General features: G+C 48.1%; 1 protein-coding gene across 11 annotated transcripts in view; it reads left to right on the forward strand.

Annotated features, from left to right (window-relative positions):
* Positions 1-17,002, forward strand: part of MAP4 (microtubule associated protein 4) — a 174,710-nt gene that overhangs the window by 98,161 nt on the left and 59,547 nt on the right. For 10 of the 11 annotated variants that reach the window (XM_063324175.1, XM_063324182.1, XM_063324184.1 and 7 more), the window contains 6 exons: positions 7,268-7,399; positions 11,443-11,553; positions 12,159-12,287; positions 12,806-12,880; positions 14,176-14,316; positions 16,092-16,874. In XM_063324175.1, the coding sequence (XP_063180245.1) occupies positions 7,268-7,399; positions 11,443-11,553; positions 12,159-12,287; positions 12,806-12,880; positions 14,176-14,316; positions 16,092-16,874 (1,371 nt within the window). The remainder of the gene's footprint in view (positions 1-7,267; positions 7,400-11,442; positions 11,554-12,158; positions 12,288-12,805; positions 12,881-14,175; positions 14,317-16,091; positions 16,875-17,002) is intronic. The other variant, XM_063324179.1, reaches the window with a different exon arrangement.

The following is a 17,002-nucleotide window of genomic DNA, read 5'->3' on the forward strand; positions in this document are numbered from 1 at the left end:
GAAGGAGGGCTGAGCGTCCTCGGAAGGGGCAGTGTGGGACCTCGAAGGTGACACTTCTGCATCCTGTACCCAAAGGAATCCATCAGTGTCCTGAGCGAGGGAAGGAGAGCCCGGAACGTCTTGGGAAGGAGAACGTGGAATGTCTTGGCTGCCTGGTGGGGGGGTTTTACCTGATGCTCCAGGCATCCTCCCATCCTCTCTAACCCCGCTGGTGTAGCGTATTGGTGGTAGCACCTCTGTGTGCGTGCTTAAAAAAATCAGAGAGGACGAGGACGTGCCAGCAAGTATCTCATGAATCCATATGCTGGGAGCCCGGCGTTCAAAATCTCATGGAGAACATAAAAATGTGCATGTTGCCAAACCCCCTGCCTTCTAACAACGCTTCTTAAAGTTCCTTTTAGAGGTGGTTGTTCGCCGTACCCTGCAGAGGTTGGGGGGGGGGGGACAGACTTTGTTGCCTTTGAGACTGCAGAGAATTTATTCCGGGGCACGGCTGCTTCTGTTGGTCTCGGGGTGATTTCAGCGCGGCGATCTTGGCATCCATTTAAGATGCCGAACCAAGGCCGTGATCTGGGCAAATTAGCTTTGAGATCAGCTCTAGGAATGAAGCTCTTAAGCTTCTCTTTTTCTGTTCGCGTGGCGCTGGCAGGGGCATCTCATGGCTGCAGACTCATTAATTTTGAAGATACTTAACCTCTAGCTAGAGATCTGGCCAGAGACCTCTCGAGATTAGCATCTCCTGCCGCGAAAAGGCTTTATCACGGTAATCCTCTCCTGGGAGTGCTCCTTGCTGGAAGTTCGGTGGGATGTCCTGCGTGTTGGTGGGTACAGATTTCCTTCTTTCCTTCCGGAGGTGTGAGCACATCGGGCTGCCCGCGTTGGGAGCGTCGGTGTCGTAGGGTGCCAGAAGTTCTGGGTTGTGTGGATTAGCTCCTGAATTGGCTTACGTGACCGTGCTGATCTTTGCAGAGCAGATGATCAAACAAACAAACCAACGCCGTCAGCAGCCCCACTGAACGTTTTGCGCTCTTTCTCCGCAACCTGCCGTGGGATCGGTTCAGGGAAGGCGCTACTTGCATGGGATCTATATTTTTACTTTCTGAAGCAAGTTTGCTTTGTAAGTATGTTGTTAATGCTATTTCTTTTCTTTAAGGAAGACTCTAAGCTGTAATCCTACATTGGTTTATATTATCAACAGTCGTAACCGGATTTTCAACCATCAGCGAGCTTTTAATGCTTGCTAAAATTACTTTACAGGTTTGTGGGATCTGTCAAACTTACATTTTGTGTTGAGTCCGTTACCTGCTGCTGATCCGTATTAATAGGCACTTTCAGGGTTGATCGTCGTGAGGGTTTGGCTCGTCATTTCTGTTTGGTTTTATGTCTTTTATTTGTAGACCACGTGCAGACTGTGTGTGTTAGGAGGGTCTGCACAACTGGGTTTGGAGCTGAAAAATCTTATTTTCTACAGTCTTTGGGACCCTGTTTCTGAGATCCCATTTCTCGTGTTCCACCGAGCTTGAGTAAGGAGAGACTGAACACTGGGACAGGGTGGAATAATAATAAGCTGGAAGGGTCCACTTTACAGCTGTATAAATAGTGGTGTCGTTTTGGGTTTTTTTTAATTAGCATCTGTTATGAAAATGTCGCATGAAAAATACGTAAGTCTTCGGTTTATATTTCTAGGGATTTGGCAGAGGCAATTCACATCTGCTTTTGAATCATCTTTCATCTGGCTTTTGGGGCTTTTGTTAGAAGTAAGGGTTTGCAAACGCCGGTATAGTTCTGGTGAGCTGTTCCAGGAGTTTGATTTCATCTGGTGCCACTGCAGGGGCCCGTTGTGACAGGACGAAGGGTGATGGCTTCAAACTGAAATGGGGAGATTTAGACTCGATAGAAGGAAGAAATGTTTTACGCTGAGGGTGGTGAGCCCCTGGCCCAGGTTGCCCAGAGAAGCTGTGGCTGCTCCATCCCTGGAGGGGTTCAAGGGCAGGTTGGACGGGGCTTGGAGCAACCTGGGCTGGTGGGAGGTGTCCCTGCCCAGGGCAGGGGGTGGCACTGGGTGGCCTTTAAGGTCCCTTCCCACCCGAACCAGTCTGGGATTCTAATTATTCCCTATACACTCCTTTTTGCCTGCTGCCTTGGCCTGCTCGCTCCTTTCCCAGCAAGGTGTGTGGTTGAGGGAGGTTTCTCTCCTCTTTAACGGCACGAACACAACCTGCCTGCTAAAAAAAAATAATGAAAGCAGAGGTTTTACTTCTGATTTACCTGTTATGATCCTGATTTTACATTCTTTCCCCATGAGGTGTGTTAACAATAGCAACAGGCCAATGCGTATTTGTGGTCTAATGTGTATTTGTGGTCTAGTACTAACAGATTTAGTTAAATATTTGGAGCTCAATCGGTGCGCCCTACAGTTGACCACCTTAGCGTGGGTCCAGCCCAAAAATTGGTTGAAGTCATCTTTGAGAAAGTTCACGTCAAATTTTCTTAACTGCTCCCAGGCCTCTTCCTCACCCTTGACAAGGACACTTGCGGTCGTCTGATTTTTTGCTTTTAATGGGAGTTTTTATAGACAATGAATGACAGGTTCCTGCCCGGAAGAATTCACAACAGAATATAATTAAATCCCTTGCCATTCTGCGCCACGAATAATCGTAAATAATAACATCTCTTGATACATGTGATGACATTTTCTTCTCAAAATCCCTTGCAAATCTAAACGATCGGTGTCTGTCTTAATAAAATATTTCCTGCTTAAATTGTGGGCCTTTGGGCTACCCCCGGCCTCCATGATCAGCCGGCGTTGCCTTACGCTGTTTTTTCTCCTGGATGCCGGGGGGTTGTTGCCTTCAGGTGCCACCTCTCCTGCGTGCTGCGGGCCACCGTCACACCTCGGGCTGGCCACGGAGGGGCCGGAGCTGGCCTAAAGCTCGGCCTTGGGAAGCTCCTGTCTCCTCCCGGCTGAAGTCAACCATGGCAAATGGAGGCATTCAGCAGAATAATGGCTAAAAGCCACTGGCAGGAAAGCAGCGTCCGCTTGCCAAATCGGCACGGCTTTAGGATGCTCGCAGCATCTGCAGGGGCGTAGCACAAGAGGTAGGAATAACTGCGCTGACGGTCAGAAATTGGGTTTATTCAAAAGCAGTTCTTCGGTGCTTGCTTTTGGCGGTGTTTACCCCGAAGCGAAGCAGCAGAAGATCTTGTGTTTGCTAGAGTTACACGTTGAATTCCCATTCTCTGGCCCTCGGAGTGCATGTAAGGGTAAGAAATAAATGCATTTTATTTCTGTTTAGTTGGGTCAGAATCTGAATAGGAACTCTTCTACCACCGTGAACTTCTGTTAGACCATACCGTTGCTTCCCGTAGTCGTTGCCCATTTTTGTGGTGTGTCGTACCCAACCTGTGGCTGGTAGGCAGCGTTCCCTATGTTTTGAATTTCGGGGGGTGGGGGACGGAAAAAGCACGTTTCCAGCGCGTTACTTGTTGGGTTGTTTCTTGTCGGACACCAGAGTTGAAAGGCTGATGCCATGAGTGGTCTTGTTGAAAAGTCTGTCTCGTTTCCCTTTGAAGATCCAGTTCCTTTTTGATCGCTGCGTCCACAGCACGGCATGTTTCTCAGCCCCCTTGGCAGCGGAGGACACCTGGGATGTCCCCGTTCAGGTGACGCTCAAACCTGGTGACACCGTCTCTGCCTCCCTCTGAATTTCGGTAGAGAACCGCTCGCCTGGTCCCTTGTCCCGCCTGCCACGCCGTGGCTCACGGGACGCCTCCAGGGGAGTTAAAGCTCATTAATTCTCCTGCCTTTCCTGGGGATTATCTGCGAAGTCCCTGCTAAAGTGTGTTGCCGTTAATCACCCAAAACAGGAATCCCCAGGAATCCGTAGGTCGTCAAACGCCTCTGACCTCGCAAAGTTTCAGAGCCCAGGGAGCGGGACATGGAGCTCCAGAGTTTAATTATGAGAAGTTGTATTTAGGTACCACGCTCAGAGTCTGACACGCTTCTGACTTTATTGCATTGCCTCCTGTTTTTGGAAAAAACAAAATCTCCCATCAAATTGGTGTAACCACTGATTGATTAGTACTGGCAGGGGTTCATAATTTGGTGAAACAAAAAAAAAACCCACCAAAAAAGCCCTCTTTTATCTTCCTCTTGCTCAGTCACTTTTTTTTATTAGAATCACTTTTTTAATGAGAATTATTACAACCTCTTTTATTAGAGTTATTACGACCAATCTTTGTTCCGCCTTGCTCTGTTTGCGACGGGCTCGTACCTCGGCCTCCGAGAAGAGGCAACGGTCGTTGCTTTTGTGTACCAGCGTTGTGGTTTTAATTATTTCTTCCGCTCTATTCCTTCTCCGTGTTAACATTGGCTTTGCTTTTATTAAGTGCAGTTTTACACTGAATTAAGGGTCATTTATCGGGGATGCCTTTTGAGGCACACTATCAGTTTCCTTTCCTGAGCTCCAGTCTTGCCAGCAGTGTCGTTAGCCTAAGTGAAGGTAAAAATACTAAAAGCATAAAGAGATGTGTGGGCACATTGCATTAGGGGTGAGAGAAGGAGTTTGTGTAAAATATTTTGTGTTTTTTTCCAGAAGAAACTGGGAACCGGTTTGAAACTGTAACGTCAGTAGAAGAGTTGACAAATTCAGGTCTTAAAATGAAAATTAATCCTAGAAGTCGTGAGTCTGGGTATTTGTTTTGAGCCTTTCCCCTGCACTGGTGATACTTGAAAACTTTAGGACGTATGGTTTTGTTTCCTTTGTACAAGTACAGGATCTGGAAATGGAAATGCCTTTGAAAGCTGAAACGACCGAGCTTTTCACAGCGAGGGATGGGACTCTGAGGGAGCTGCAGTGGCGTAGCCAGCATTGGCACAGCTGAAGTTCAGGATTTTTTTGTGTGTTAATTTTAAGCGTAACTCAAACCTCGTCGGTGCCAGCTCATTTATAGCTAGCTTTCGTGTGCTGTTTGCATCGATACAGCGCTTATTTACGCGGAGAACTTAATGCTTTAGTGCTTTTTCCCATCCTGGCCGTTACCACTCGCTGCTGCTTTTCTTTCTCTGTTGAAGTGATTTAAAGTTGAAGTGTTAAAAATAGCGGTCAGTGGACATGCACCTGCGGTTCCTTTCACGGCCAAAGCTCCCCCCTGATACCTGGGGGTGGGTCACCCTCCCCGAGAGGCCGGCAGTGCTTGAGGGCCTCTAAATCCCGGCCTCCCCGGATGGAGGTGAAATCAAATTGCTGAAGGCGACGTTGATGCGGATGGGGCCGTTGTCCGTGTTTTGTGCGTCAGCCACAGGCAGAGCTTCAATACAGCCGAGTGCTGGGTCCTGCTCTTGGGTCACCCCAACCCCATGGACGCTCCAGGCTGGGGGCAGGGTGGCTGGAGAGCTGCCCGGCGGAAAAGGACCTGGGCGTGTTGGTCGACAGCGGCTGAATATGAGCCAGCAGTGTGCCCGAGTGGACAAGAAGGCCACCAGCACCCTGGCCTGTGTCAGCCATAGCGTGGCCAGCAGGAGCGGGGCAGTGATGGTCCCCCTGTCCTGGGCACTGGTGAGGCCCCACCTCGAGGGTCGTGTCCAGTTTTGGGCCCCTCACGCCAAGAAAAGACACGGAGGGGCTGGAGCGAGTCCGGAGAAGGGCACCGGAGCTGGTGAGGGGTCTGGAGCAGGAGTCTGGTGAGGAGCGGCTGAGGGAGCTGGGGGTGTTCAGCCTGGAGAAAAGGGGGCTGAGGGGAGACCTTCTCGCTCTCCACAGCTCCCTGAAAGGAGGGGGCAGCCAGGGGGGGTTGGTCTCTTCTCCCAAGGAACAGGTGATGAGACAAGAGGAAATGGCCTCAAGTTGCGCCAGGGGAGGTTTAGGATGGATATGAGGAAATATTTCTTCCTGGAAAGGGCTGTCAAGCATTGGAAGAGGCTGCCCAGGGCGGTGGTGGAGTCGCCATCCCTGGGGGTATTTAAAAGCCGGGCAGACGCGGTGCTGAGGGATGTGGGGTAGTGGTGGCCTTGGCAGTGCTGGGCTAACGGTTGGACTTGGTGATCTGAAAGGTCCCTTCCGACCTCAACGATTCTGTGATTCTACAGGCTCTTGCTTATCCACTAGTTCATCCCAAGGTGCTATACTGGGAGAAGAGAATAGGCTGGAGCAAAATGGAGATGTAAATTCAAAAACCCAAACACAACAAGGATGGAAGGTGAGGAAGAGGAGAGCCCATGGCGTGTCTTAGTGCTGCTGCGGGAGGGTGTTTCTGTTCACACTTTGCTTTGGTTTCTAAACATCTTCCACCTGCTTGTAAGGACTTCAGGAAAAGGCTGATCTGCAGCTTTTTAGTATTCCTTGTGACAAATCTCATTGAAATAGTTTTATGTAGTCTATGTTTCCCTGCATTTTTAGGTTGTGAAAGGTGCCTACCAAGGCTTCGGTAATAGAATACTTGACTCCGTAACATCTCGAATTGCTGAAGGCTGTTGGTCTCAGTGGAGTGGTTTTTGACAGGGGCCAGCAAAGAAGGATCAACGTTTTCCTTGGACGGTTATAAACCATCAGGCTTGGATGTGTTGCTGTGTTCAGAGAACCGTCTTTACCGTACGCTGGGGAAGATTAGGCTTAAGTGTGAAATATTAAGATATACAAATAAAGGCCTTTGCGGCATTCAGGGAAAAGTTATTCAATGAGATGATTTGGAGTTTGTCTTCCTAGTAAAATAGAGAGCAAACCCATCCAACGGGTACTGTGTGTCTGTGGTGGCACTAACGTTTTTGTTAATACGGTGGGATTTGGCGTATGCAAGTCAATGGGCAGGAGAGGAAGGGGCTTTGTTTCCCCTCCTTCCCCGCTGTGACCTGACGAGCAACTTGTGTTCGGCATTTCCGTATGGCCAGACGTGAAAGCTTTGCTCAAACTCGCAAGTTTGGGGTCTCGGGGTTGTTCCGGCCCTTATGGTAATGAAGAATCTCCCTAAAGGTGAGCGTGAGAAGCTGGCGTGAATTGTCCAACGCTTGAAGAACAGCACAGGGCTCTGCCGTGTGTGTCCGCTCTGGATCTTACGTGTGTGTCAAGACGCAAAAATTCCCATTATTCTGTTTCTTATGTTTGAGGAGTTGGATCAAAACAGTAAAAAATGAATATTCACCGTCTCTGTTTTGGCTAACAGTTGATGTAATCTATTGGCCTCTGAATGTCATATCATGCAATAATCTATTTTAAATGTTTTAGCTTAACGTTTCGCTTTTTGACTGTGTCGTTTTCTCCTCTGATTTCAGTGTTCCCAGGAGAAATCATGGATGAAAAGCTGTCCTACAAAGACTTTCTGGATCGCAATGATACCTGGACGGTGGACGACAGAGACCTGTGCTTTGAATCGCAGCCTGTGTTCAAACCCATGGAGATGACTGGTAGGAGTGGGTTACTCCAAAAACTGTGGGATGGGTTATTTTATCAGTTATGTGGTAGATTCCTGGCCTCTAAGCCTGAGGATGGTTTTATTCTCTTGCCTCCCTGTGGCCAAAATTGTTGAGAGCGGAAAGCGGGGCTTCCCTGGCGCTCGGATGTGCCCGTTCCAGCCGTCACGTAGCTGCGGCCGCAATGCGGGTCGCTCTGTTCCCGAGGCGGCCTGCGCAGCCGCTGACTCGCTTGAAAATTAGATGAACCTTGTATAACTTTGCACCTGCAAAAGGATAACCCTTTCACCCGACGGCTTTCACCCAGTTTTCTCTCATTTTTTGAGAAAGCTTATGAGAAGTTACTTGCTCGCTCTTCAGGGTTTGAGAGACGTGTGTGCTGCCCGGATCATCAGAGGCAATAAAGCTGGGAAAGGTACTGCCTGCAACAGGATGAAACTTCTTTTTATACGTTTTTGAGCACTGTAGACCTGCTTACTAAATTATTTTCTTGCTGTCTGAATCTCACGTTTACTAAGAGGTTCTGTGAAGAAGTCAATATGTTGTTACAAAGGTAAGAAATGATTCATGGAACAACTGGAACAAAAGAGCTGCTGGTTTCTCAAACACAGTTGTTGGGTTTTCCCGTCCCGTTGCTTTGTTAGAGGGAAGAATGGGGTGTTGATGGGGTTATGCTCGATAGCCAGATGACAAACTTGTTGATTAGGAGCAATTTACACACCTAGCCCACCACCCGGTATTCTTTGGGCCCGAATAGTGTCAATCTGTGGGTCGTCTATTGCACAAATCCACCTTTCCTTCGGTTTCATGTCTTTAGAGTATCTTGACCTGTACGTGCCTCCGGTACCACGTATGCTTCAGGCTGCCGGTATTCTTCCATGCTGCCCTTCCTGGAGCTGCGTAAACAAGAGATTCTGCTTAGAGATTAGTCCATTCCCATAAGTGAGCCGAGGGATCAGAGCGGATAGACGAGCTTTAGCAACATGTCAGCAGAAGGGGGGAAAATGTGAACAACAGGCTCATAAAAGGCGACTGGTTTATTAAATATTTTTACGCACGCTCTTTGGAAAACAGTGGGATGATTTTCCTCCCAAGGAGAGAATTCTCCGGTCAATGGTGTGACAGGTCTCCCACCCAGCGTTGCTGTAATTCCTCTTCCCTTGGTGAGAAAGGTGGGAAATGCCAGCTCGGTTCAGCGGCTGGAATATTCTGCCATTTCTGAGAGCAGCTGAAAGAGCCTGTTGGAGTCTGCTCTGGACTTTGCTGTTAGGTGTTACAAACGCTGCATGGCAGGGGGCTGGAACTGGCTGAGCTTCAAGGTCTCTTCTAACCAGAACCATTCTGTGGTTCTGTGATCTGGCAGTGGGAGGACCTGACCCTGTGAAAGTAACAGGAGCAAAACAACTTACTTATGTATTTTTATTTTTATTTTTTATTATTTCACACACTACCTATAAGAAAAAGACTTGTTTTAAAAGTGTTATTGTGATGCACAGCGAATAAAAATCAAAACATCAGCTAGTCCCTTGCAAGCTTTAAAAGTGCTGCAAGGCCCTTAATCACAAGCGTACCCATGGTTTATTAGAGTAACTGCAGGTAAATACCCAAACAGGAAGAATCGTCGTTTAAATGATCTGCAGTAATACGCTTTTATTATTCCACCATCGTGGGCAGACTGGAGCTACGTCTCTCTGAACGGCGGAGGATGTGCGCGTCTCTGGAAGCCAGCTGAAAAGAAACTTTCAGACGTATTTTGTCCACCTTACCTCCAGCTGTCTAGAAGTAATACTTTTGGATTCTTAACGTTTGTCTGGCTTCCTAGTATTCTGAACAAGCTGCAAATTTTGAGCAAGTAGGGAATTATTTTCTAGGCTCGTTTAATGCAAGAACCGATCGTTTCCTGAACGGGCCGTATCCCATCCATACAGCTCATCCTTTACCCGCCTGCTGAAACCGGAGCAGGGCGCAGACCCGCTCCCAGCCTGCGGAGGGTCTTTGGAGATGGGAGACAAAAGCTCAGCCGTTACCTCCCTCCGCTTCTCCCTCTGGAGCAGAGATGGGGCTCAGTCTGGGTCGCCCGTTTTTGTCACGTCATCTCGCTGCTGGACAACGAGGGGGGATCACCAGCAGCTTTCAGTTTTTTAATTGGTTTCAGCCGCGATGCTTTTTTGTGAGGTTTGTTTTGTGGTTGTTTTTTTTTTAATTGGAAAAAAGGCAGTTATTTAGTCTGAGTAATGGAGTTTTAAACAGATTGAAATTAAAATTTTCTACAATTCACTATGAATGAAGACATTCTCAGCCTGGAGAAGAGAAGGCTCCAGGGAGACCTTCCAGCCCCTTCCAGTCCCTCAAGGGGCTCCAGGAAAGCTGGGGAGGGACTCTGGATCAGGGAGGGGAGCCGTGGGACGAGGGGGAAGGGTTTTCCACTGACAGAGGGGAGACTGAGATGAGATGTGAGGCAGAAATTGTTGGCTGTGAGGGGGGTGAGCCCCTGGCCCAGGTTGCCCAGAGAAGCTGTGGCTGCCCCATCCCTGGAGGGGTTCAAGGGCAGGTTGGACGGGGCTTGGAGCAACCTGGGCTGGTGGGAGGTGTCCCTGCCCAGGGCAGGGGGTTTGGAACGAGATCGTCTTTACAGTCCCTTCCCACCCAAACCATTCTGTGAGTCTATGATTGTCTTGGCATCTGAAATACTCTGTTAGATTTATGAAGGAATTCATGCAGCTCACCTGGTCTTGACATCTTGGAGCACCACGGGCACGTGGACATTAGCAGTTTGGCGGTCAGCCCCGCAGAGAGCATGCCTGACCTAAAAATGAATAACAGCCTCAGCTGAACCCCTTTTAATTGCGCTTAACCAGAAGAAGTCTGTGTGGTGTCTGAAAGTCAGCGTGTGACGGACGTTTTGGGAACAGAGAGTTCTTCAGCTCCTGAGGAACGCGACGCGTGAGACAGTCATGAGAAATGTCCCTCATCTGCAAGAGCCCACCTGGGTGGGACCCTTGCGTTGTTGGGCTGTGCCAGGCTGGAGAGGGATACAGCTGGCCCAAGCCAACAAGATGTGTGAGGAGTCAGCATCCTGAAACGCATCCAGGGGTTTATAAACTACGGAATAACGTGTTTGAGAGGGCAATGCCACGTTTCCTTCCCCTTGCAGTGTCTTGCCCTTGACTGTGTTACGGTACAGGGACTAACTCATGGAAGGGTCATCTCTTGGGCATTTTATTCTCGGTGAGGATATCTGTCTGCTCTGACTCATGGCATTTCAGTTAAGTAATCCGTCTTCAAAAAGCCGGCATGATGGTTCTCTCCGTCCCTGCTTTGTGTACACACAAAAAATAAAACTTGCAGAAAAGGAATTTTCTCTTGCTGAATCCTCAGCAGCTGAAGTACCGTCTTCTGCAGCTGACATTGATACATCCACTGAAAGCATGGACCAAAAGCAGAACAAAGCGAAGGCGCGTTAGACCAACCAAAGCTGACGCCAGACAACTTGTAAACGTGGACTGAAGATCCAGCCTCACCCGTGCGCCTGCTCCGGAATTGAGGGCGAGGACTGTTTGTCTGCCTGGGACACTGGGAAATGTGTTCTTTTCCTTTCTGGCTTGTAACTTGGTTAAAACACTGGCCCACCAGTCAGTCCATACTGGTGTACTGTTCTTGGGGAGGAGAGCATGTAGCTTCCACTGGTTTTCCTTGGTCTGCTGCAGAGTTAACTGGTCTGGAGCTCAGCCAGCGTTCCTGACTTGAGTTAGCTGGATGTGGCCATCAGGTCAGAAACAGATGCTTCCTCCGTGAGAGGAGGAGACAGGTCCTCCATGTGATGGCCGTAATCTGAACTTGAGTCAGTTTTCCCTAGGAAGCAGCCGGAGCAACCGTCTTTTACTGTTGGGCATAAATTCTAATTAGGAAGGTGTTTGCCTCTAGTAAACCTTGAAAGCAGCTTTTCCTCTGAAGTCCAGTGGTGGTGTCAAGCGTATCTTCACCTTGTTTTGTAACCCACGTGTGGTGACACTGGCCTTGTTCTTGTCTCCCCCCAGACCCCTTCAGCATGCACAGAGGGGAGAACCTGCCTGATTTGTCTTTCCCTACTGACATGAAGAATGTGCCGCTCTACACGGACTATGTCGATGCTTCCAGAGACGTCCATGGTGAGTTCCTCCTCGGCATTTGTCCCTCAGGTTTTGGTGTTTTCTCTGTTGACTTTCATGTACTGAAAATTATTAAGCTGATAAGTTCACGGACTACATAAATACTTCTTTTTTTCTCTTTTTTTGTGCCTAAAGCCATTCCCGTAGCTACTTCCAGGAGGGTTTTTTTGAACTGTATTTAGGCAGAAGGAAATAGAACAACTAGACAAGTTGAGTTTAATTTAATCAGCCATTACTGATGGCTTTTGTCTTCCTGGCTAGAAACTAAATATCCATGAACTTTGTCCACAAAGTGGTCTTCAGGTTTTGGACTGCTGGAGTTTAAGTGGTTATTAACAAGAATTCATGGGAGCAGAAGCAGAAAGCAGAAGGGAAATAATTTTTCCTGTCCTATACCTTGTTAAAAAATTACGTATGCCTACAGAATTTACAGTGCAGTTTGTAAAGGTGAGCTAATTGAGAGAGTCGCTTACAAGCTTTTATCTAAACTGCTTGTGAGCAGAACAGAAGAGCTTATTTTCCAAGTGTTGTATAGACTTTTACTTTAGGAGGGGAGTCATTAGGGCTAGCATCGCGATTAACAAACGGTCTTTTCATTTCATTAGCACCACATGGATCTATGATGGTACCTGAACAACCTTTCTTGGGGCCCCTGTATTCTCCTGCAGAGGCTCTAGACTCATCAGCCTTCGTGGGCCTGGTTTCAAATGCAGAATTTCTGCAAGACAAAGCAGGTGAGAAACAGATGTTTTGCCGTTCCTGTCTGTCACGCTAGCTGGGTTTGAGGGGCACGCAGCTGGAAAATGGCGGCTTACTAGTCCTAAAAGAGTCTTGGTGGGGGAGCTGATACATAAAATGAGTCGAGGTGAGAAAGTACCCTGTTGGCAATGACAGTTCGTGGTTCAGTGTGAATGTTCTGAAGATGTTAGGAGGTGACAGAATGGTTGAGGTTGGAAAGGGACCTCTGGAGAACATCTTGTCCAAGCCCCCTGCTCAAGCAGCGCCACCTGGAGCCAGTTGCCCAGAAGAATTGGGCAAAGAACCCGCTCTGTCAGGTCCTGGAGTCAGTGACTCTTCTCCGATGCAAGCTTTCACTAACAATAGTCACGGAAGAACATGATGTTCTGGTACAGTTCTTAAGGGAACTGAAAAGGTCCCTGAGAATGAACTCACAAAAAAGCAGGGTCAGTGCCTTCAACTGAAAACATAAAGCGGTGTTAGTGGCAGGACTAAAGGTGTTTGTTTTCCGTAGTGCCTGAAGAACATTGGATGGGAGCTCAGCACGATGTGAAGGGACCAGATGCCTCTTTCTTTGTTGAGCCATCAGGTAAAAATTGATTTGATTTGATCTGCTGGAAGTGTCTGTAGAGAGTCTCTGAGCAGCAGAAGCAGAGCTTCTCTCCTTGTCTGCCTCTTCAAGACGCAAAAGGCGCTAATGGAGTGAAGCGGGACCTGACCAAGAAAAACACCATTTCTGGTTCTTAAATCAATTTAGACTAGAAATGCCTGTTTTAGAGAGATGTTACTTGACACGTGTTTTCTGGTTTAGTGCTGGAAGAGGTGGAGAGAACCCCGCATTTATATAGGCTGTTTACTTCTAACTTAGGGTAACAAATTTAACACATGCAGTTCCAAACCCAGCCATCGGTAGATATCATTGGCGTGTCCTTCTGGGAGCGTATCGTGTGGCAGGGCTTTACCTGCTGAAAACATGCCCCTTCATAAGGTTTGGGGAATTAGATGGGGGCAAAAAAAATAGGTTCAGCAGCAAGCGCTGTGGCTTCCAGACTGTGTTTCCAGTTCTGTGTGTCTCCATTACAATGCAGGTACCGTAGTTTCCAGTTGGGGTGTGTGTTCAAGCGTTACTTGACACTAAAACAATAAATAGGGTGAATAAAATTTACTCTTGAAAAGAGACTCTAAAACTGGAACTTTACTACTGTCAAGGGTTCTAGTCTTTGTACATACTAAGAATTGAATCTCCTGACTTTTGGTGGCGAGTCAGAGTGCTCGTGTTCACTGCTTTGAAGGATCGGTGCTGCCAAGGGCACCAGCAAACATAACTTTGGCTCGTGCATAATCAACAGAATTTGAAGCTAAATTCAAGTTGCAAACCTACGTACTCTGTCCAGTTATCTTTAGATTATGGTTATAGCCAAATCTTTGAGGCTCCAATGAGTAAATAATTCCGTTGTGGTTGCACGTATATTATGGTATTTGATCTATAATGGGATCTTTATTGTGGATTTTGGCGAACAAACGAAGATGATGGTAGGTTGAACACCGGTCCTAGGTAGAAGGTGTTTCTGGAGCTGGTGGCTGTACCTAGGGCTGAGGGTAGGACCGGGACGCCTTGGAACTGAGCACTGCTCAACTTTGTCCCAGCAGTAGCTTCTCGCAAGACAGAGGTGTTTTCCTAGGTATTGCACAAACTAATCTTCTGAAAATTGACAGTAAAACCCGATTTTCCTCTTGCGCGACCCAACTGGGATGCTGAAGCCGGGGAGCTTACTCATCAGGGTAAGCACCCCGAGAAGGGTGATTCACGTCCTGGCGGCTCCGGAAGAGAGAGCTGTGTGCTGAGACCCCAGTGCTCAATCAAACTTCCTTTTATATGCCCAGTGCCCCCCGCAGCGACTGAAGCCATCAAGCCGGATTTGCCGGAAAGCCCTGCAGCACTGACTCCTGGCGTCGTCCCTCCTGCAGTAACGGCGTCCCCAGGAGAGGCTGGAGCTGCTGATGGACCAAGAGGTGCCACCTCAGGTAACGTTGCCCCGGTGTAAAGAGCGGCGCCGGGTTTAGAGGAGCAAGTTGTCGCGGTGGAAAGCCACGGCATTGCCTCTTCTGAAGGAAACGCAGCGAGGTGTTAACAAATGCCATTGTGGCTAAAGGTTTGTAATACCTCAGTTGTGTGGGTGAGAAATACCGAGTTTATTCCACTTTTCAACTCACGTCTCACAGTCCGGTAACCGATTTCATGATCCTCTACTTCATTAAAATTTTAGCTCCGGAAAAATATGAAGGTGTGTCAAGACCGTGGTTATGCCATGAGTCTGATGCTGTATACAAATACCTTAAAAACTCGGTTTTAGAGAGTCTTTAAAAGGAAGAGTTTTTAAGGTATTTATATATAGCATCAGCCTCACGGTACATTTTGCACTGGTCTTTGCCCAGTTCCTTTATGCTTTATTCCAGTGCTTCCCGTGATTCACCGGGGAGCATCCATACTTCTTCTAACATCTGTTTCTTTACTCTCTCATTCTTCCATAAAAATCACAATCTGTAAATCCTATTTTGGAGAAGATCATGATATCACTTAAAAAAAAAAGAAAGGCAGACCCAAATATGCTGGTGCATAATGGATGTTTTTGGTTTGGTTCACTGGAGTATTGGTTTTATCTAAATGGATCCTGAAGTGCTATTTTAAAAGGGACCTTTTCCATTTTTTTCTAATGTCTTTCCTTTTCCAGTTTATTAAGTGTCTAATTTAAGATTTAATACATTTTCCATTGTTTGGGGAGGATATTTTTAGATGTGATTCAAACTATCAGCAGAAACGTTGGGGGTTTTTTTTTAACGTCTACTCAGGAATACGTCTGGGAGGTTCAGGTCGCCGTGCTGCGGTACGCGGAGTGCGGGCAGTGCTTGGGGCTGTTGAAGTGAACAGCTGCCCAAGAGGAAGCTCGTGCTTCTGGCTCTTGATAATTTGTGAAAACTTGCCTCTAGACAGCTGAAATGCTAAACTAAAACTGACTGATACAACCCCTTCAAGGGGATCTTAAGAAAACGCTAACTTAAATGCAGAGGTTTGATTGTACTGTGAACTGACAAATGTCATTTTGAAACTAACAGCTCAGTATTTAGTAGATATTATGTAAAAAAAAAAACTGAACGAGGTTGAGTTGGGGATGAAAGAATAAAGGGCAGCTGGTGATTTACTGGATGGCAGCGGCTTATGTCAAGAGTGCCGATGCTTCTGCTCAAGTCACAGCACCGTTCCACCCGTGCAAGGCATAAACGATATTTAAAATGTATGGCTCCGGAACGGCTCAGGACTTTTTCCGCTGTTGGAATACACAGCGGGCTCATAAAGGGTCACCTACAGTTTGTGTCCTGCTATGTAGGAAAAACCCTCGTTGTGATTCCTGTCTATATTCTGCCGGAAAGTGTTGCTCGCAGCGGATCCGGCAGCTCTGGGCCCTTGCCAGCTCCGTAGCATCAGGTGGATTTTAAACGAGCACAATGCCTCTCTCGGCCGAGGTTTGTGAGGAGCAGACGGATGTCTAACGCTCTAGTCAAGGATACAAAGCCAGGCGCACGAGGCTGTAGTAGGAGAAGCACTTGGGTGCGCTGAGGAGTGTCATAAAGTCTAGAACAACCTGAGTGCAGTGGTGTAACTCGGGGAGTAAGTGACGCTGAGAGACAGTGAGCGAAAGCCTCGTCTTCTCTAATCATAAAACCACATGGTCAGGTAATTAAAAAAATTAAAAAAAAAATAAAATCTTTTTTTTTTTGGTTGTTGGTGTCTGTTTCTGTAGCAGATGCAGCGCCTGTTCCTGCCTGGGATGTCATGGCTGTTTCTGCAGAAAACGCTGGCTCCGTTCTTGCAGGAGACACCAAGCCCCCTCAAGCTCTGGATGCTGGATTTGCGCCTGCGGCAGAAGCCAGCCCTCTTCAGGCTACAGATGTTGGGTTTGCTCCTGCACCAGAAACCAAGGCTCCTCCTGCTGGCAGTCCTGCGTCCGCCCCGGTGGCAGGCACTGGCTTGGCCCCAGCAGCAGATGCTGTCTTCCATTATGCTACGGATTTGGAGTTTGCCCCAGCGGAAGATGCAGGCTTTGCCCCGGCAGCAGATATGGAATCTCACCATGGTGTGGATTTGGCATTTGCCCCAGCAGCAGATATGGAATCTCACCACGCTATGGACATGGCATTTGCCCCAGCAGCAGATGTGGAATCTCACCACGCTATGGACATGGCATTTGCCCCAGCAGCAGATGTGGAATCTCACCACGCTATGGACATGGCATTTGCCCCAGCAGCAGATGTGGAATCTCACCATGCTGTGGATGCAGAGTTTGCCCCGGCAGCAGATGCAGAGTTTGCCCCGGCAGCAGAAGTCAACCATCACCATGCTACGGATTCTGGGTTTGCTCCTGCAGCAGAAGCCAAGCCTCTTCCTGCCATGGATTCTGGGATTGCCTCTGTGGAAGCCGAGTCCCTCTCTGCAGCTGACACCAAGGTTGGAGCATCTGAAGAGCTGATGACATCCCAGCCTTCTGTTGAGCAAGACAAGTCACCCTTCGACAAGCCTCCTGCAGGTGAGCGGCTGTGCCCGACGGCTTCATTCAGGCTTGAAATGGCACGGCGGGTGGCGTGAGAAGCCGCTGTAAGTTGTCACAGCACTACAGCAACACTCCTGGTGGCACACAGCGATGGCCACACAGGT

This window comes from Chroicocephalus ridibundus, chromosome 2, assembly GCF_963924245.1.
Source record: "Chroicocephalus ridibundus chromosome 2, bChrRid1.1, whole genome shotgun sequence".
Taxonomy (NCBI): Eukaryota; Metazoa; Chordata; class Aves; order Charadriiformes; family Laridae; genus Chroicocephalus; species Chroicocephalus ridibundus.